The following is a 21,565-nucleotide window of genomic DNA, read 5'->3' on the forward strand; positions in this document are numbered from 1 at the left end:
GGGACATCCAACACTATCCTCCGGTCACCCATCCCACACAGCACCCGAGGGTGGGGCATGGTAATGGGGACTCGCTCTCCGCGAACGAAGGCGAGTCTCACCCTCAACACTGCGACAGTCATGTTCCCACAGTGAAAACATGAGCTGTCCACAAAAGCTGGCTCAGCGTGCTGTAAGCCCAAACACGTGACACGACAGTTGTGACCATCAGAGAGAGACAGGGAACGACCGCACCCAGAAACGCACGGGCGGAATGACATCTTGAAAAAGACGCAAACGCACCCGTGTTGCTCTTTCCGAAAATAGGACCGTCACCAGTGCCGGACCACACAGGGGAATGACCGCGGCAACACTGAACAGAGAACTGAAACAGTGAAGCACTCACTTTTCCGCCCTCTAACCAGCCATCAACACACACAAACATTTAGAAATTTGTTGCTGTTAAAACAGCAGTTGAGAGCTCAAAGCTCGCGATCACCGCTGCACTCGCGCTGTAGAACACCAGCACTGGGAGAGTCTTCCTGAAGAACACCAACACACTCGCTCGTTGTAGACAACAGCACTCTCAGAGACATCAAACGATCGGCTCCGAAGCGAAAGGCAACTAGTGCGTGCATCCACTTCCGTATTTATACCCGCGCCGCGGGGGCGGAGTGTGTGATGCGAATCACGCACGCCAATTACATTGGCTCGTTCAATAGTACTCGAAGAGGTTAGGCTCTCTAGCGAGATCCCCATTCAGTCGACCGTCGACTACGTCTGACGTTATCGACTGAAAGGGAACAAAAGATAGCATTGAATTGTAAGGAATAAGGATTAATAGCCTATGTATTCAAATTATACAGGATTAAATGACTATTCCGTGTTATTTTTTCCGTTTCTAGCATTTCTGAATACTAGTGTTAGACCTAAACTTTTCTCTTTATTTCATGTATTTATTTGTGCTACTTTTTTCAATTTAATTCAAAGATTGAAATCAAGCTTCCTTTTGTTGTGTAAACTAAAAAAAGACCCCATTGTAAAAACACAAATACAATGAGTGAGCAAACATTTAGCTAAACGTATTTTTTAAAAATTGTCTAAAAAAAACTCCCCCCTCAAATTAAAAAATCCCCCCCCATAAGAATGACCTAAAGGGGGATTTCCCCCCTATTTTCCAAAACGAAATTCAGGCCCTGTTAGTTGATTTATGTCTGTTTCTTGGCCAGCAGCCTTAGTCTTTATATTAACATTTGTCCTTTTTTCTCTCTTCAGGGTTCCTGAGGCACAACTTAAGAGTATTGTGTGGCAAACTCTACAAGCTGTGAACTTCTGTCACAAACACAATGTCAGTATGTCGGAATGAGGAGACTAATGTTTTCAGTCTTATGACCTACATCAGGCTTTCCGTGTGTGCTTTAATGTAAACATTTTTCAGTGGATCTTTCTGCAAGTTATGATATGCCATACCAGTAAGAGTCAACCAGTGATTGTGTGTGTGTGTGTGTGTGTGCGTGCGTGTGTGTGTGCGTGATTGTGTGTGTGCGTGTGTGTGTGTGTGTGTGTGTGTGTGTGTGTGTGTGTGTGATAAAATTGGTTGAATGAATGAATCAATGACTCGCTTATCAAAAACATTGAATCAAAATAGCTGCAACATTTATCAAAAATTTAAGTTACTCAATATTAACTTTTTGTTTATTCAACTTTTACTGTGATATTGCTTACATATATAGGAATATGATTAGCTGTGAAACATGAAATCATCGTACTAAAAACAAACTCTTAAACAGAATATGGACCTTAATTGGAAAATGAAATGCATGCACAGTGCACTACCTACAGTCACTGTGTCTGAAACTGTCAGTGTAAGTATTACATTTGATGATGAACTTACTTAGTATTGATACGTATAATATGAATGCAATCCTTACTACAACTGCCATACTGGCTTTGTCATGTGACCTGCCACGTCATATGTGCAGCTTACATGCATTTACAAATGGTCTCCTGTTGCCTCATCATGGGATTGTAGTGTCCATTAATGCACACTTCATCTTGGTGGAAGTAGTAAGTCATGAATACTATGAATTTGCAGTTCAGATACTGCTTTTTGAAAACTATAAAATAGGCATATTCGGACACAAGGGAATGACACTTATTGTGCTAGATTGTTGCTAGATCGGTTCTATTGCCTGTGGTAAGATATTTAGTATTATTTTTTTTAGAAAGAAATTGTATTTTACAGATCCCTGCCTTGTAATAGGTGTTATGTGTATCTCTGACAGTTTTACTCTTTGTGTGTGTAAACTAGTGTATCCACCGGGACGTAAAACCGGAGAACATTCTTCTGACCAAGATGGGTGTGATCAAACTATGTGATTTTGGCTTTGCTCGCATCCTCAGTAAGTGACTTTGTTCAACGCACACACTCTCTAGCCATTTATGTGCATTTAGCATCTTCACTTCATTAATGACTTATTTATACGTTCTACCTATATCGGCTGTCATACGTCCTGAGCACACTTTTAGAGCAGCAAGGAAGCCTCACAGGTGCAGTCAGTCAGGGTCAGCTTACATCATCCTTGGGTTTCAGTGTATTGTTACTATAGTATAGGCTAACAGAAGGTATAACCATCAGCATGTTGTAATCCAAAAATGTTGTGTCAACAGCTGGTCCAGGTGATGATTACACTGATTATGTGGCAACACGATGGTATCGGGGCCCAGAGCTCTTGGTCGGAGATACTCAGTACGGCCCCCCAGTTGATGTCTGGGCCCTTGGTTGTGTCTTTGCTGAACTGCTGTCTGGAAATCCTCTTTGGCCAGGACGTTCTGACGTGGATCAGTTGCACCTCATTCGACAAACGCTGGGTAATAAAAGAGAAAGAAAGGAGATTGTTTATGCGTTGAAAGTTATATACAAAAGGGTCCAAAAGTCTGAGACCACTTAAAAATGTGGAATATAACAATTTAAATTTGAGGGAATTTAAACCTGGAAATAAACAAATTTTAAAAAAGAATTTATTTTACCGTAAAACTAACAACTAAACATCTACACTATATCTTAGTCACTACTCAATAAAGCTCCATCAAGAAAAGATCAGTTATCCTTGCTTCTATTGGAGCACACAATATGCTTTTTTGGAACATTCCTTAAATATGACTGGAATAACATGGATCACAGAACAAAGCCACTATACAATGATATTCTGTGTTTTTTCCATTAGCTTAGTTATAATACAATGTAAGTACCTGTAAGTTCTGTGTTTGTATAATAAGCATAAAAATAGAGTTTGTTTAAAAACTGAATTGTACAGAACACAATAGTGACACAAGTATTATTTCTTTTGTGGTTCTTAACATGACATTAAACATTGATTCAAGATATAATAACTAAAGGGTTCACAATACTTTAATTGTAGAAATTATAGAAAGTACAGTCCTGTTCACATACAAAAATGGCTTTTCCGTCATCTGACTGATGTCACTCAAAAATTTAAAAAAATATTACAGGACAAAGATACAGGAGAATAGTGAAAACAATATTCTTCCCACACCACCCCTCAACCCCAAAAAATACACAATAAATGAATTAAATTAAAAGGAAATTAAACTAAATTTAAAAAAGCCCTAACTGAATCAATAATTATAGAGTGTAATGCAAAGTATGTCACTCGTCTATAAAATATACAGTATGATGAATCATGAAAGTTTAGATATAAAATAATTTTAATAATTTTGTTGTTGTTGTAATCGACAAACAAAACTTTAAAATACAAAGTACACGGGTATCCACACATAGCCTATATAATCACATACTCAGATTCAGGCCACAATCATAATAACATCTTAAAGCTTAGGTTGACAGACTAGAAGTACTTATATATTCAGAAAAAAAGATAATGAACTTATTTTTTTTTCCAAATGAATGAAGTTTATTACATCTAGCACAAATTCATTGAAAGATGGAGGGGAATTTTGTTTCCATAGCCAAGTACACCTGGCTGCAGCCTGCAGATCGGGATGGGGCTACACCTGGGGCGGAGCTGCATGTGTCGCTCTGCCGCACACTTACTCTGATTGGCACATTCGTCTAAGCATACATGATAGAAAATGTGTTCGTAGTTGGTGTAGGTCAGAGTAGGACATGGATTGATGAGCGAATGTCATCAATCAAGTTACAAAACTGTAAAAGAGTGTCAGGATAAACAGAGGACCCAAGAGCGAAGGCAGGTACATAAACAAAGTTTAATAGAAAAGGGAGCAAAAGCAGTCTGCCGTCAGCTGGACGCAGAACTGCTAAACACAAAAGTCGATAACTTGGCTGGTGAAACACAACAGCAGAGATCCCTGAGCTGGGTAGCAGCGGTCAGCGAGGATGACACAGTCTTAGGCCAGTAGTTGCAGATATGCAGGCAGCGGTGAGGTAGGAGACCACAAACAGCAGGATGGCTATAGGCAGAGAACAGTCTAAACCAGGGATCTCCAACCCTGCTCCTGGAGAGCTACTGTCCTGCAGACTTCAGTTCCAACCCTGTTCCAAAACACCTGCCTATAATTATCAAGCAACCCTGAACAGCTTGATTAGCTGGTCCAGCTGTGTTTGATTGGGGTTGGAGCTAAGATCTGCAGGACAGTAGATCTCCAGGAGCAGGGTTGGAGACACCTGGGGCCGGTTTCACAAAGCTATTTCAGACTGGTCTATAGTGTTAGACAAGTCTAAAATTTGCTCATAGACTAGTCTAATGCAAGACTGTTTCACAAAAATAAAGACTGACTTAATTAAGACCAAAAAAATTAGACAAACAGTTACATACCAAACAGCCAAAAGAAAAGGGAAAATGGCTCAAAATTTGTGGTTTGCTGACGACGTTATGGAGAGAGCTATGAGAAGGGAAAGGGTTTTTAGGATATTTCCTCTTAAATATTTATTGTAGCTACAATGAGTCTTACATTAAATTAGCTCAAATTATATATAGGGAATTTAATAATTAATCATGAATGATTAATATATTGCATATTACAGTTAAATTATCGAAGCTGAAAATAGATCGATTGTATATATGAATGATCACCATAATGGGTTATGGTTCATCATTAATATATCAATAGTCTTATTACAGATCGATTATATGAGATAACCTTAAATGGAATTAATTTAGTTATCGAACAATCTGTTTGTCCAGCAAACGGCCGTAAGATTAACTTATCAATTTTCAACAAAAATTATCTCTTGCTTATAATTCCAAAAAAGCTATTTTCTGGCCATGAAAAATCACCTTCTTGTTATTATAAAATTTAGGTTACTGAAATAGTAACGAATTGTAAAGCTTTGTAGCTAGATCAAACATTTCATTGACTTTGTAAAAATGAGCATTTTAGACAATTAGCAATCAAGAATATAATGGTTTTAATAAAATGAAACTACGGATACAGAATTCTACATTTAAACCCGGGATACATGTATGTACAGTAAACAGTAAAACTAACGAGACAAACGAATAACAACGGGAGTGAGAGAGAGAGAGAGAGAGATTGAGTGAGAGAGAGAGAGTGAGCGGGAGAGAGAGAGTAAGAGGATGAGAAAGTGAAACTAACGGTCAGGTGATCGCAGCATGGCAAAAATCACAGACAACGTAACCCTTAGAGAGGCAACAAGAAATCACATCATTCAAATCAAATCAATAACCTATACTTGCGTATGGTTCTCTTTGTGTTGCTGAAGAACGCAGAGTCGTATGCGTGTTTGTCCTTCGGCGCTATAGGCTTGTTCTCTCGTGTCTTCCGGGGCGAGCAGACTCGCGGGAAGTTTTAAAGGTTCACCGAACGAGTTTGTGGCTGAAAGGTACGGACCGGCTGGTTAGGGGAAACTTTGTGGTGTGCGTTTCCCCTTCCCGGTCATTCTGCAGTCTATAAGAGTGTTTCAGCTCTCTGTGAACAATGTCAAGTTCGTTTTTTTAGATCGTGTCTCTGCTGAGTAAGCTCATGGATTTTAGCTCGGGCCGCTTGCAAGTGTTTTTCGCAGGCACTGGCTTTAATGCCACTTTCTTTGAGTCCAGTCTCTGCTCTCTCTAGGAGGGCATCATTTTGTTGGAGTTTTGCCTCGAGTTCCACTCTGGCTTCTCTTTCCAACTGTTCTCGGTAGTCTGTGTCGAGGCGAAGATCTTGCAGGGCATATTGAAGTCTTTCTACTTCTTTCTGTAGCTCTGGATCTGTGTCGTCCTCTTTCTCGCGCTGGTTCTGGGTCTCGAGGAGGAGCTGATCAAGGCGACTCTGGGTTCGGGCCTGGTCCTTCCGGGCCTCCTCCGCTTGAAGCAGCAGCGCTGCTGCTTGTTGCTCCAGGTCGATGTTACTCCGTTCGCTGAGCCTTGCCTGGGGGACGAGGTTGTGTGCGATGCCTCTGACGATTCTGGCCCAGTCTTTGTAGTTTTAGCTCTGGGTTGGATCCAGGGCTATCAGCTTGTCCAGCTCGGTGTCCAGCTGCGTTTGGCTCAGATGCTGCAGGTCACTGGCGTCCTTGGGCAGGAAGGGGGTCGTCATGGCTCTCGACCATGACTGTAGGACAGGAACATACTGGCTCACTGTGGGCGAGAGGAACACAACACACACAAACAAAGAGACCAATGCAAGTTCGTTCTAAGCTTAACAAGCTATACTCATACGGGCTATGCCGTTCATGAGAATTTTGGGGCTAACTGATGTAAACAGTTAGCGGAGCCAATTGATTTGGGTCGACGAAGGACCCGAACTGGAGATTTGACAGGCAGTAGTCTAGCGGGTCACGTGATGACACCGGCTGCGTAATTGTCACTCTATTCTATTATTTAGCTTCCTTGGTGGCTCTCACAGGTTACTGTCTCTAAGTGAAATGAAAGAAACAAATCACACAGAGATCGAAGAGATCAGAGTGAAAGGAAACAATGAAAATGAATAGGTCTGAAATGAACTGGAATAAATACTAGCACTGGAAATGTTAGGGAGAATAAGGAGGCCTAAGCCTACTACCGCTGATAGTGTTTAAGATAGGGGCTACGGGTGAGTGGGGTTGTCGGGATAGCTTGGAGAAGAGATGGGCCAAACACTTAAAATATCCGGGAGATATCTAGTATTTTGTGGCTCATAGTATGTGGAATGGGTTTTATTAAATTTAGTTTACCTGCGGTGAATTGAATCCACTCCGGTGAGAACCAGTGGCATGGTCAACCTCCCTGGCGCTTCCAAAACACTCAACCGCGGTGTCCTCGGCCCTCCGTTACTCTGTGTCGCGTTGCGCCCTCCCAAACAGCCTTTGTGACTTTAAACACAACTCGGCAACGCCAAGATGTCAACCGCCAGACAACACTACAAAATTGGGCTGTTCCCCAGAACCCTCCCGGAGGAGTGGCCTCTTTTTAGGCCCCGGTTTAGGTACTGGTCCCAGAAATTGCCTTTTTGTGTCGGCTGGACGGGTTGACTACCTTTGGAGTGCCAAATTGCTGATGTCAGCACTGCGGGCCCACAACGACGGACAGAGATAAAAGAAACCGAGATTCACGCACAGCCCTTGTTGGTAACGCTGGTCGGACAACCCTGCTGGCCGGAACACCACCAGAGATGACTTCAAATCACCAAGGGAGTACTACAATAGATACACAAAAGGATGAACAAGGGAAGCTTAAAGTGAATTAAGGCTTGTTTGTTTAAACCAAATTGAGTAATTATTTATGTAGCTATAAGAGTCGAAGGTTTTACTGAATAATAATAAAAAGAGGGAATTATGATAGTGTCGGTAATTATCAAAATAACCTAACCCAAAAGAGAGGAAAAATAATAAAAATCAAAATATGAAGAGACGGGATTGAAACACGGTAGAAGAAGCAGGCCGCAGTAGTGGGTTTTCACCACAAGGGGGCGTATTCCTTCTCTGTGCTTTGCCTGGGTAAACAGAACACTTGATTCAAATTCAAATTTCAAAACTTGTTTAAATTTAAAATTTAAAACAAGCAGGAAAGAATTAAAAGGGAAATCAGAATGATATCCTATAATAGCTAATAACACCGTAAAGTATCATTAATAACTATAAAATAATCAAAAAGGGGAAGATGATGTAAAGAGATGCACAATTCAAAACAGAGTGAAAGGAGGAAAAACGTGATACCGACTTAGTGAGGAAGGCCACAGGGTGGCGCTGTTTCCTCCACATGGATATTAGTGGCTGACAGGCAAACACGACGTAAATTTAAACTGGTTTAAAACCAAATTAAAATAAGTGTGAAAGGAGATTGAGAAATCAGGATTAACTTTTATAATAATTAACGACAACAGTAAAGTATCGTCAATAATTATAAAATAGTCAAAAGAGAAAAGTAGAAATAGGCAATTCAAACAGAATTGGACAGAGAGACAAGGAGAGTTGAATGAGCCGACTTCTAAAGTGGTGACCACTAGGTGGGGTACTTCTAAGTGGGCTCTCTCTGGCTGTGCTGGGATTTAGTTTGTTTTAATTCAAATCTTGTTTTGAACCAAACTCAAAGTAAATGTACCAGTCAAAAGCAGAAAAATGTGTCTAACACAAAATAATATTCGCACGAGCAAAGCTCTAAATGCAAATAATTATTGAGAATTTAGACAGGAAATGAATTCCCTTAATTCACAGGGAAATGAATTCAGCAGTAAAGAGAGCATTATCTGCAACGGCCACAAGATGGCGTAATTGCGCTCATGCAGGCTGAAGTCAGAATGCGGGGCGTAATTCGAGACTTCTAAACACTTAAAGGACGCCCTCTGGTGTTTAGCAAGCGGAATTACAACCGACTTTAATGTGATTCAAACTAAGAGCTTTCAGCTCGCGTCGTGCGCTGATTTCCTGCAATAAATCACAAATAAACAAGCAGATCTCTGTGGATCTTTCGGTGCTGTACTGCACAAGAGCGTGAAACGGGATTTTTTCGCTGTGAAAACACGCAGATGTGAAACAACAGGAATTTCCGTCTGTTGTTACTCACATAAACATTTTTATGTATTAGATTTATATTTAAATGTAACAGATCTTTAATTGGGTTGCTAAACCAATTTTGACCAGGAGTTTACCGTTTTTGTTGAATAACACTGGGTTAACCACGAATACAATAACGACATTATGTAAGGCCTTTTACCACTGAAGAGAGGAAACTCGCTCTCGATCAGATTTACGTCTTGCTCTGATAAAGAGATTCTCGTCTTAATCAGGCGTTTAAATAATATTAACATGTACCAGCTGCAAAGAGTTTGCTTCGTCTTTACAGGGACAGGTATAATATTATGAACTGCAGTTTAATTTAGCAATTAACAGTGTTCACATGTTAGACATATTTCACAGAGTCGATTTGCTTAACTGAGATCGGCTTCGTGCCGATCAGTTCTTTTAGTGGGTTCGCGTTGCGCGACTTTCACTGGAGCGCGCATAAAAAAAAATTTATACACAATATACTCATAGATTGAAACTGAATTTGCTCATAAAACAAAGTTTGAAATCCCCCGCGTTCTCCACCAAAACTGTAGCGACAATGAGTCTTACATTATATTAGCTCATATTATATATAGGGAATTTAATAATTAATCATGAATGATTAATATATTGCATATTACATTAAATTATCGAAGCTGAAAATAGATCGATTGTATATATGAATGATCACCATAATGGGTTATGGTTCGTCATTAATATATCAATAGTCTTATTACAGATCGATTATATGAGATAACCTTAAATGGAATTAATTTAGTTATCGAACAATCTGTTTGTCCAGCAAACGGCCGTAAGATTAACTTATCAATTTTCAACAAAAATTATCTCTTGCTTATAATTCCAAAAAAGCTATTTTCTGGCCATGAAAAATCACCTTCTTGTTATTATAAAATTTAGGTTACTGAAATAGTAACGAATTGTAAAGCTTTGTAGCTAGATCAAACATTTCATTGACTTTGTAAAAATGAGCATTTTAGACAATTAGCAATCAAGAATATAATGGTTTTAATAAAATGCAACTACGGATACAGAATTCTACATTTAAACCCGGGATACATGTATGTATAGTAAACAGTAAAACTAACGAGACAAACGAATAACAATGGGAGTGAGAGAGAGAGAGACTGAGTGAGAGAGAGTGAGAGGGAGAGAGAGAGTAAGAGGATGAGAAAGTGAAACTAACGGTCAGGTGATCGCAGCATGGAAAAAATCACAGACAACGCAACCCTTATAGAGGCAACAAGAAATCACATCAATCAAATCAAATCAATAACCTATACTTGCGTATGGTTCTCTTTGTGTTGCTGAAGAACGCAGAGTCGTATGCGTGTTTGTCCTTCGGCGCTATAGGCTTGTTCTCTCGTGTCTTCCGGGGCGAGCAGACTCGCGGGAAGTTTTAAAGGTTCACCGAACGTGAAGTTACCAAGGAAATAGTTCAGAGTTCATCTCCCTCGAGAGGCGAAAATGAAAATAAAACTTAGTAAAGAAAGGAAAAGAAAAGAAACGCGGTGTAAAGCTCCCTAAGGAGCCATGGGACCGGAAACCTCTCACAGGGAAAGTGCACTCTGAGAAACTTCTGTGTCAGTCTCTTACGGAGAGGAGGGGTTCACGCCTGCTTCGCGTATGTGAACCAATCATCTTAGAACATCTCGAGCGGGAAAAGTTCTTCTTTGTCTTGTCAGGATAATTTACTATGGTAAAACATTTAGTCATTTCTAGCCAGAAAGATTGTACACACAGAACAATACATTTTACTGTAATATCCTATGTATGACTCGTTTAGTCAAAACAAGACGGTCAAACAGGTACCAAGAATGGCCGGAAAGAGTAGAAGAAACATAAAGTTACATTCATATACAGAATTACACTCATTTAATGTTCACTCACACGACTATAAAGCCATAATACCGGCTACCATGACCTAGGAAAGATCAAATTCATGTTTATACCTTTCCTAAGTGGTTATACTTATAGAAAATATAAGATTGCAGAGTCTATTAGTCGTTCTTTATCAGAATTCAAGTGGGAGCTGTGATTCCCTTGGAATTCCTTTTGGGGGTCATAAAGTTTTATGACCTAGCAAGAGGGAGAGTTACAGAAGATGACCCTGTTAGGTAATCTTTCTTTAGACACACTTAAGATTCGAAGTTACAGACCAGTCTCCAATTACATCTATAGAATAAGACAAAACTAATTAGATATGCATGCATACAGGAAGGTCAGATACAATTCTGTGTTATATACATTAAGGACATTCCTATCCTAAGTTGCACACAAAGGACGTTTGTGTGCGGGTATGTGTGGATATCCTTATGGTCAGCATCTGTCCATCCGTGGTGTGTACCACGTGAGGGTTTCGAGAACAACGGGGACCTGTTTCTTGATTGCGCAATGCGTCATAAATGGAGTTAATCAATGACCTGCTGGCAGACATTGGGGCACCATTTCGCATGATTCGAAGCATGTACCATGTTTTTGTATATTTTCTGTATGTCTTTAACGCTCTGCTGAACGGTCGGATCAACGCTGTTGTGGAGCAGGTCGAGGCCGGGGGACGTGAGAGAACGGCGCGAGGCCGGTGAAGTGAGTGATAATGAACGTCACCTGTGAGACGCAACGGGCTCGCATCTCTCACGGAGGAGCGGAAGCATAAAAGCAGGAGCAACGACGCTGAAAATCGAAACCGGTGCGTCTCACCAGCCTCACGCCGCTGTCTCACGTCCCTCCTGCTCGCCACAGCTGTTAACTGTCGTAGCAATCTTTTTCCAAATTAAACATTTCTTCTTGTTATTACGTTCTCCGCTAAATTTAAAATGTCCGCTAAGTAAAATGTCCTTGTAACTGTTATACTCCTCCAACAAACACATTTTCCGCTGGGGTAAACTGCACCGAGCGGTTGAATGCGCTTACTCGATCGATGAAAAGTGTCTAATTTTACCCAGAATGCATTGCGGTGTAGTCCTACTTAAGATAGCCAGAGTCTTAAGTGCTTTGTGCAACGTTCTGATTAAGATGTCTATCTGAAGTCTGACTATGTACTATATCTAAGCCATAATCATAGTCTATCTTTGTGAAACCGGCCCCTGGTCTAAACAAACACACAGACAAGACAATGTTCTCCAGGAGCCAGTTGCACCAACAGGGCTTTACTAAGCCTGGTCCTAACTGCTAAGTAGGTCTTAGTTAAGACCAGTCTTTAGAGTTGACCTAACGTCGGTTGCACCAACCAAACTTAAGCCTAGGCATAACTACGCCTGGTTTTAGCGATGTGCGTTCCTGTGAATGGCCACGGAACTATAGCGGTTGCCTAGCAGCGTGCGTTGCTGTGGTTACGTTGTAAACTATCTTCCGCTGTTTGGTTAACTTGTAGCCGTATCAATGGAGGATCAAAGAAAAAGGAAAGGAAATTTCACCGACATTGAGATACGAAAACTAATAGAGCTGTACAGTCAGCACAGACACACACTGACTGCCAAGCAATCAAACGCAATAACTAACAAGAAGAAACAAACAACATGGAGACAGATAACGGAAGCGATTAACGATTGCTCTGACTCCGGCTGCTTTCGGACAGAGAGCGATGTAAGAAAAAAGTGGAAAGACAAGGCAAAAAAAGATGTTTCTTCAAAAAAACACCACCCGACCGGCGGGGGTCCACCCCCAAAAACGTCTGTGTACAGTGACATAATTGTTGATATCTTTGGAGAGGATTCCCCGGCTTTTATTGGTTTGGTCGGTGCGGAAAGTGGCGGTACCGACCTAGAAACTGCCGTCTCTCCAGAGATGTATGACGACCACTCAAGCGAGAGTGTGAATTGTGAAGGTGTGTAGCCTATATATATTAGAGTAGCCTACAATAACAGTTTTAGTAGTTGTCAGATAACCAGTATCCCTATGACAGAGTCTCTGTATTTTCAGACTCGATAGAGCCGCCAGTCACTCCACAAAGTTCGTATGAAGGCAGCAGTGGGGCACCGCCGGCGAAACGGATGAGGAGGCTGGATAATCTGCAGCAGACACTTCTTGAAAAAGAAATTGTTAGAGTGGAGGCTGAAACTAAAAAATTACAGACCGAGCAGGAAAAGCTGGAACTTGAAAAGCGAAAAATATCATTAGAAATACAGTTGCTCCAACAACAGATAGGCCTAAACAGATCATCTTCGCCTATTTCTGAAGAGGATGGGCGGTCTTTTGTAATTCTGTAAATAAGCCTAATGACAAATTGTGTGCAATGAATCAATAACAATTATATGTCAATTAAAAAAAAAGTTTATCATAGACCTACTGGACTTTCTTTGTGGTTTATTTTTTTATGGTTTATGGTTTACAACCTGCAGATAATTAGTAGAATTATTTTAAGTGAAGCAATAGTTTTATAATAGTTTACATTTACATTTTATAGTTTTACATTTATAAAGAATTAATAATGCGTGTACGGACTAGTCGTCCACCGACATCTTCATGCCCTGCATGGTCCACAGGTTCGACACCTTCCTCCGGCACCGGCTGATAGTGTTGCCTAGGGAGAGGGATACTCTTGGTGACACAGATGTTGTGGAGGACAGTGCACGCTGCTATTACGGTGCAGACTCGCTCAGGGTGCATCCGTATCTCTCCATGAAGACAATGAAACCTAGAAAAAATAGTTAATGATTACTTACTTTGATTGGTGACTAATCAAAGTTTAACCTGATAAAAAAAAATATTTAATGTTATCCGTGTTATATTGTATCTGCAATAACAATGTGGGCTTTTATAAATATCCGTTTGGCCATTGACTTTTAAATGTATCATTATGCATTAATTTGAGGAGAGTCTCAGCGACTGCAGATCAACGTGCTGCTGATTTCTCTCCGATTCGGTAGGAAATTAAATTAAACGAAATGTGGAGGATTTTAACTGCGACAAGATGATGGGCAGGTCAGTTTACTGTGACAGGATGCGACAGACAGCAACTGTTATATAGCCTAGGCCTAGTCTATTTATATAGTTTTCAGTGATCGCACTATATCAGTACCATGGATAGCGGCACAGGCAAAGGATTTTACCTGCGCTTGAGGACTCCGATGCACCGCTCAACGAGTGACCTAGTGGTGGTGTGGATGGTGTTATACCGTCGTTCTTGCTCAGTCCTCGGAGCAATTATTGGCGTCATCAGCCAGTGTTTCAGTGGGTATCCACTGTCGCCGAGAAGCAGCCCGTATACTCTTCCAGCCTCGAAATCCTGGTATAACGCACTCTCCCGGAGGATGCGTGCGTCATGGGCAGATCCAGGCCATCTCGCCACCAAATTAAAGATGTTATAATTGGCGTCACACGCAATCTGCACATTGATTGAATGGTATCCCTTGCGGTTGACATACAGATACTCATGCTCAGATGGTGCCTGGATCCGGACGTGAGTCCCATCGATGCAGCCCACAATACCAGGAATGCCAGAGGCCCGGCGTAATCTGTGTTTCATCACCGCACACTCAGCATCAGTGGGGAGTTGAGCAGATCGCGGAAGGCGGCGGCTCAGTGCCAGTGATACTCTGCGCATGGCCCGACATGCGGTGGATTTGTGGACATTAATCATGTCTCCAACAGTGTTTTGAAACGCACCATTTGCATAAAAACGTAGCGCTATTAACAGCTGTAATGCCGGTGGCAATGCTGCGTTGTGGTTCGACACAAACTGTAAGTCGGGTGACAGCTCTTCAACAAGTTCATATATATCTCTCCGACAGAATCGAAACCTCTCAATCAGCTCCTCATCATTGTAAATGTCCAATGGATTGTTTCTGTCCCTAATAACTCTCTCCCGTCTAATAGCCCGCTCATTGTAAAGTCTGTGGATAAGGCGCGCCATGTCTTTACTGCTGAGTTATGAAGTGGTTGCTATAGAAACTTGCCTAGATTTTGACTTTACGCCTGCACTGACTAGGCGTAAGATTTACGCCCGGTCTTAGCGAGAAGAGGACTTAAGCCTGGATGGTGCACCGGCCGTAACTATTAGGTCGGACTTAGAATGCTGAGTTAAGACCTACTTACCTTAAGACCAGGCGTAAGCCCTGTTGGTGCAATCGGCTCCAGAAGTGGATTAGCTGAGTAGAAGGTAACGGCTGATAGTATAGGACAGGGGTGGGCAAGTTCGGTCCTAGAGAGCCACTGTCCTGCAGAATTTAGTTCCAACCCTAATCAAACACACCTGAACAAGCTAATCAATGTCTTCAGGATTACTAAGGCTATAGGCAGGTGAGGTTTTTCTCAGTGTTGGAGCCAAACTCTGGAGGACAGCGGCTCTCTAGGACCGAACTTGCCTACCCCTGGTATAGGAACAAGCCTTATACAAACCAACAATAATCTGGCAATGATACTGGAAGAACTGTAACTAGAAGTAGTAGACAAAATCAGACTAAAGAGAAAACAGGTGTGGTGATCAGCAGGGGGAAAGAGGTAGGGAGCGAGGGAGAGAGAGACCGAGAGAGATCAACCCTGGTTCATGACAAAGAGAGGTGTCTAATGCCACATAAAAAAGATAGAGCTTAAATAGTTTGAACTCAGTCTAGCACACTTAATCTGAGACAACTTCAGTTGTTTTTTGTTAACTCTCTTTATACGTATCATTGAATCACTGAGTTGTTAGCTACTGCAAGTTTAAAGGGATAGTTTACCCAAAAATGTAAATTCTGTCAATAATTACTCACCCTCATGTTGTTCAACCCTGTAAGACCTTCGTTCATCTTCGGAACACAAATTAAGATATTTTTGATTAAATATGAGAGCTGGATTACTCCTCCATAGGCTTCTAAGGGATTGAAACTTGTTCCCCGAAAAGTTATTAAAGACATCGTTAAAATAGTCCAAGTGACTACAGTAGCAAAATCTTAGGTTTATCAAGCAACGAGAATACTTTTTGTGCGCAAAAAAACTAAAATAACGACTTTATTTCAACTATTCATTTCCTTCTATGTGGGCCTCGAGTAAGTTCACTAGTGTAATAGCGTAAGCTTCTGTTGTTATACGTCACAGGCATCACACACATGACCAGCGTCGGCCAATAGTGAGCCTACATGTGACCAAGGGGGTAATCCATCAGCCAGAAACTGAAGCCTTGCGGGAGCCGCCATTGTAGCAGAACTTCACCTGCTGTTAGCATTCCATTGACTCCCATTCATTTTGGCGTCACTTTGACAGCCAATAACTTTACATCTGAGGCGTCCAAATACTTTATTTGTCCATTATTTATTTCTAAAGAAACACAACAATGTATAAAAGGCTCCATTACTTTGTATTTTACGTTATGGCCCCGTAGAAGCCGTTGTTGTAAAAATAGGCTAACGATTGCATCATAACCACGCAACTCTCTGTCGCACAGTAGAGAAATTACAGTATAGACAGGAGGAGAAGCTTGCAGGCAATCTTTTACTGTCTATGAGGCAATCGGGGGGACATAGAGGCAAGGGAGAAGCCCATATTATTACTATTATTTCTTTATTTCAGACACGTAAATAATGGTCCATATTGCAGACAAATGGAGACACACATAAAAGCAATACATTTATCACCTGTATAGGCTCATAAGCCAATGAGACCAGATACTAGAGTAATATCGCACTGAACTTAGTCCAGGGTTGGTCAATGCAGTGATGATACTGTTGGCCGAGCTCGAAAGCCTGCACTTGCACCTGTACATAAGATTTCGCAGTACAGCAGGGCAGTTTGGCAAACCCACATTTACAAACATTTGGCTCACACTACTCCATCGTGGGACCCTCAGTAGCATCCGCAAGGCAACATTTTATGCTACAGTTAGCTTTTTCATACTACTCTTTTTGTAGCGCCTTCACAGGTGTGCAGTATACATGGTAGTGCAGTACGCCTTAAATAGTTTGATTTTGAAAGGTATTGAGCACATTCCAAATCTGCGAATCAGCATGTTAGCTTGTCCATAGAGCATGCCACACTGTCTATAGATGTCTCTGTCATCTGACAAGTCTGCAGTCACATAGTGCCTGCATAGATAGAAAGAGTCCATAAAACCAACGGGACAACATATTTCAACAACGTTTTTGAGGAATTAGGTGATTCAGATTTGTCTTGGCACAGCTACTTGAAGATTTACAACTGTCAGACTGTCGTCAAGCTCAGTTTGAGCCTGCGCAGTCGCTCAGCCATCAGGAAGTGAGTGCTTCTAATGGGCTTCAGTTTTCTCCTTTGAAATCAAGGGGGTCACTGTGTCCATTTCTTTTACTGTCTATGCGTGTGACGTAGCACTACGCTATCACACTACGTTAACTGACTAGAGGCCCACAGAGAAGGAAATGAATAGTTTACATTTAATTTTTTTCATTTAGCAGACGCTTTTATCCAAACGACTTACAACTGAGGACTAAAGCAAGCGAGTCATCGTGAAGAGGCAAGAACAACGCAAGTGCTCAAAATACAAAGTTCAGGCATTACTCAGAGTAGCAAAAAAACAGACAAGGGAGGATTTAAAGGAGAAGGAAAGTTTTTTATTTTATTTATTATTTTATGTTAAGTACTCACAGAAGAGATGAGTTTTCAGTTGTCTTTTGAATGCTGTCAGGGATTCTGCATTACAGACGAGGGGGGGGGGGGAGATCACTAGCATGGAGCCGTGAATGAGAATGTTCTGGAGAGTGCCTTGCTGTGATGGTACCACGAGTCGTAACTCCTTGACCGATCGTAGGCGTCTGGTAGGGGTGTAGACTTGTAGGATTGAGTGAAAGTTGGATGGAGCTGAGTCTGTGGTAGATCTGTAAGCAAGCGTCAAAGCCTTGAATTTGATGCGAGCAGCGAGTTGTAGCCAGTGCAGAGAGATGAGGAGAGGAGTGACGTGGGCCCTTTTGGGCTCTTTAAAGACAAGGCGGGCTGCAGCATTCTGGATCATCTGTAGAGGTTTAGTTACACATGATGGGAAGTCCAGCCAGAAGAGCATTGCAGTAATCAAGCCTAGAAATAACCAGGGCCTGGATGAGAAGTTGTGTTGCATGCTCAGTTAGGAAAGGCCTGATCTTCCTGATGTTATGCATTGCAAACATGCATGATCGAGCTGTCTTCGTAATGTGGTCTTGTGAAGGACAGCCGGTCATCCAGGGCTCCAGAGTAACTTTTCCACTGGTTGCACTGGTGCTACCAACTTTCTCAGTTGGTCGCACCAGCATATGATTTGGTCGCACCTTTTTTAATTTATTTTTTGCTACATGCCATGGGATTAATCAATGCATGCTGATGAATAGTGGTTTTAATGGACCAAGGCTAGCAAAGGCTTTCTGGGTTGCAATAGAAATACCTGTAATTAATTAATTATAATTGCCAAATTTCAGGATTTTCATGGATTTTGGACAGTAATTTTAATCTGTAATTTTAAGCATTTTACATTTGAATTATATACAATCTATCTATTTACATTTGAATCATATTCTATCTATCTATCTATCTATCTGTCTATTATCATCTTTCTATCTTTTAAAAATCATTAAACGTTCAAATGTATGCATTACATTTTAAAAGATTAGAGTATTATAATAAACTGATACAGATTTTTCGTTATCAAAGTTTATAGTTGTAACAAAAAGCAGAAATCTCACACCCCTTACCTTCTGCATTTTATAATAATTTCCTTTTCCTCTGTCGAGCGATTATGAGAGTAATCGCTCGACAGAGGAAAATATAACCGCTGAAAAGACGTAGGAGGAAGGGGCTCTGTGTTTCGTGAGACCATTTTTATCATTTTTATATGCCTTATTTCGTGAATTCGTAATTGGTGCGTTTCACCATCAGTGTGCAATGCGCGTGACGTCTACGTTCGTCAATAAATAAACCACACGTGTCTTGCGGAAGAACATTGTAGACGGAACTTCTCTCCGTTAATGTCTATGGCGAGTCACGCAGGCACTGGGCTACTCCACAGCCGAGACGACCCCAGGATAAAATAGTCAGAATATAAACACTTATTATAGGGGTACCGTAGTGATTCAGAATAAGTCGAAAACACGGTTTGGAAAATGGATTCATGATGTAGCCTACTCGTTCATTTTGAACATAAGTTCAACTGCAGCAGCTGATATAACGGCGTTCTGTTGCTCAAGCGTCCATTCGCACAAATGCGACCACATAACATTTTAACTGGCACATTCTCAAAAAATGGTCGCATATGCGACCAATTTGGTCGCAGTCTGGAACCCTGTCATCAAATATTACTCCCAGATTTCTGACCGATCTTGATGGGGTGATTGCGGATGACTCTAGCTGGATAGTGAAGTCGTGCTGTAGAGACGGATTGGCATGGAGGACGAGAAGTTGAAATAAAGTCGTTATTTTTGTTTGTTTTTGCGCACAAAAAGTATTCTCGTCGTTTGATAAACTTAAGATTGAGCCACTGTAGTCACTTGGACTATTTTAACGATGTCTTTAATAACTTTTCGGGGCTGGCAAATTTCAATCCCTTAGAAACGAGGAACAGGTTGTTTTTCTGAAATAAGGTGTAACACCTGTTACTATAAGTATGTCTTGTCATCTTACTGATAATGATACTGATACATCCTTTTCATTTTCCCTTCTCATACTATGGTGATATGAAATAAAATGATAAATAAATTATTTAGCCTAATTTATAACTCATTCCTCTTGCTGAAGACCTGACCCTGCTGCTTTGGATAATCAACCAATTCATTTTTTTTAGATGTTGTGGAGTCGTTCGTGTGTTAGCCTAAAGACCAGCTTAATTTACCAAAACAATCATTTCAGGGACGTTTGCGAGTAACAGGCTAATGAAGGCTTTGTGAAACCGCACAGCTTTTCCATTTTTTTTTTAATTATATTCTCCTTTCTACACCAACTATGAACACATTTTCTATCATGTATGCCTATGAAAGACGATGGAGCCAATCAGAGTACCGTAGGTGTGGGGTGCATCTGCAGGTTTCAGCCAGGTCCTTTTCTCCATAGCTGGATAAATCTCCAATACTGTCCTGTGGGACTTTCTGTTTTCAAGGGATCAATTGTATAACTAAAGTTTTAATCTAAATCTCTATAAAAAGCCAGTTATGCACTGGCTCCTAACATCTATACTTTAACCCCCTGATAGGTGACTTGATCCCACGTCATCAACAGGTGTTCCGGTCCAATGTCTTCTTTAGCGGAGTCAGCATCCCCGAGCCTGATACCATGGTAACATAAATACCTACACTTAAAAAAATAATAATTGTGGAAGGTAACTAAATTTGATATTGTTGTTGTTGTAGGAGCCGCTAGAGAAGAGGTTTAATGATGTTTCTCCTCATGCTATTACTGTGATGAAGGTGAGGTGTCAGTATAGACATAAGTCACATATACCCCTTTTCCACAGACAGTGACACTCTTGACCTCTGCCAAAGGTCGCAGCTTAATGCAAAAATGGTGTGTAAACATCATGAATGGCATTGGTTTCACAATGCAGTCAAACAGTAGAGCCTGACACTAACAATACCTAGATCAGAAGCCTGATTCCCAAGGAATGCATGAACTGATTTGTAACGCAGTTCAGATGTTATGCGAAGAAGGAGGCGAGAACCAGCGAACATTCAATAAACTTGAATAAATAATTAAACAAATACAAAACGAAAATAAAAGACAGCAGCCCCTCACGGACGACTGCTGTCACATAATAAAACATAAACAACACAACATAAATCCAGGCCTGGCCTCTCTCCATCTCCACTGTCGTCGCTCCTCATTTTATTCTTCCGCTCCTCCGTGAGAGATACGAGACCGGTGCGTCGCGCAGGTGGCGCTCATCAGTAATCACGCCTAGTGCCGCTCTCACAGTCCTCTGCCTCGTCCTGCTCGCCACATGATTAAATGTACACCGTGAATGAAATGTAAGTCATTTATAAAAAGCATCTACCGAATACATACATGTAAATGCATAACATGAGTGAGTTAATAAAAATTTTTGGTAAATTGAGGATAATATCCTAACTAAGTTCCCCTCTCAAAACCCTGAGATTATGGGAACGAGCATTGCGTCTGCTTTTAGGTTATAGAACAGGGATGTCCAGGTTATAAAATCTGATAAAAGTGGACAGCGAGGACAACTAGAGGTATGGCCTCCTCCTGGGCATGGTCCAGCAGAATCTCCATCGCAGATATCTGTGTGGCGAGGTTGTCCTCGCCACACAGAGGAGTGGGACCTGTATACCAGTGGACATGACATGTCCACAGACTTATAAGCCAGTGCTATTGCGTCCACAATCCATCTGGAAAGTCTGCTTTGAGACTGGAAGTCCTTTGCTGCAGCCTCCGAAGCAAACAAACAGCTGTTCTGATTGCTGAAACTGGCCTGAGCGCTCGATATACACTCTCAAGGCTCTTGCGGGACAGAGTGGATGCGGTGCTTGTTCACTTTCTGCGAGCGGCAGAGCTAACAGCACTATCACCTACGTTCTGAACAGGCTGAAGAGCACTTTTGGCACATAGCCTTTTTTCATCCAGTAATGTCGTTGGTGCCGAAATCAAGGCAGGAAGGTTCCACAGATAGAGCCTGCAAATCACCAAATAGCTCGACTGACGCTAGCGGTCCGACTCACTGAGCGGTGGTTCGTTCATGTTCGT

General features: G+C 41.4%; 1 protein-coding gene across 2 annotated transcripts in view; it reads left to right on the forward strand.

Moving 5' to 3' along the window:
* Positions 1-21,565, forward strand: part of LOC143715802 (cyclin-dependent kinase-like 1) — a 57,060-nt gene that overhangs the window by 9,288 nt on the left and 26,207 nt on the right. For both annotated transcript variants that reach the window (XM_077207580.1, XM_077207581.1), the window contains exons 4-8: positions 1,255-1,327; positions 2,291-2,381; positions 2,650-2,850; positions 20,061-20,143; positions 20,218-20,274. In XM_077207580.1, the coding sequence (XP_077063695.1) occupies positions 1,255-1,327; positions 2,291-2,381; positions 2,650-2,850; positions 20,061-20,143; positions 20,218-20,274 (505 nt within the window). The remainder of the gene's footprint in view (positions 1-1,254; positions 1,328-2,290; positions 2,382-2,649; positions 2,851-20,060; positions 20,144-20,217; positions 20,275-21,565) is intronic.

The sequence above is a fragment of the Siphateles boraxobius genome, unplaced genomic scaffold (assembly GCF_051911475.1).
Source record: "Siphateles boraxobius isolate OS27281-9 unplaced genomic scaffold, OSU_SipBor_1 6, whole genome shotgun sequence".
Taxonomy (NCBI): Eukaryota; Metazoa; Chordata; class Actinopteri; order Cypriniformes; family Leuciscidae; genus Siphateles; species Siphateles boraxobius.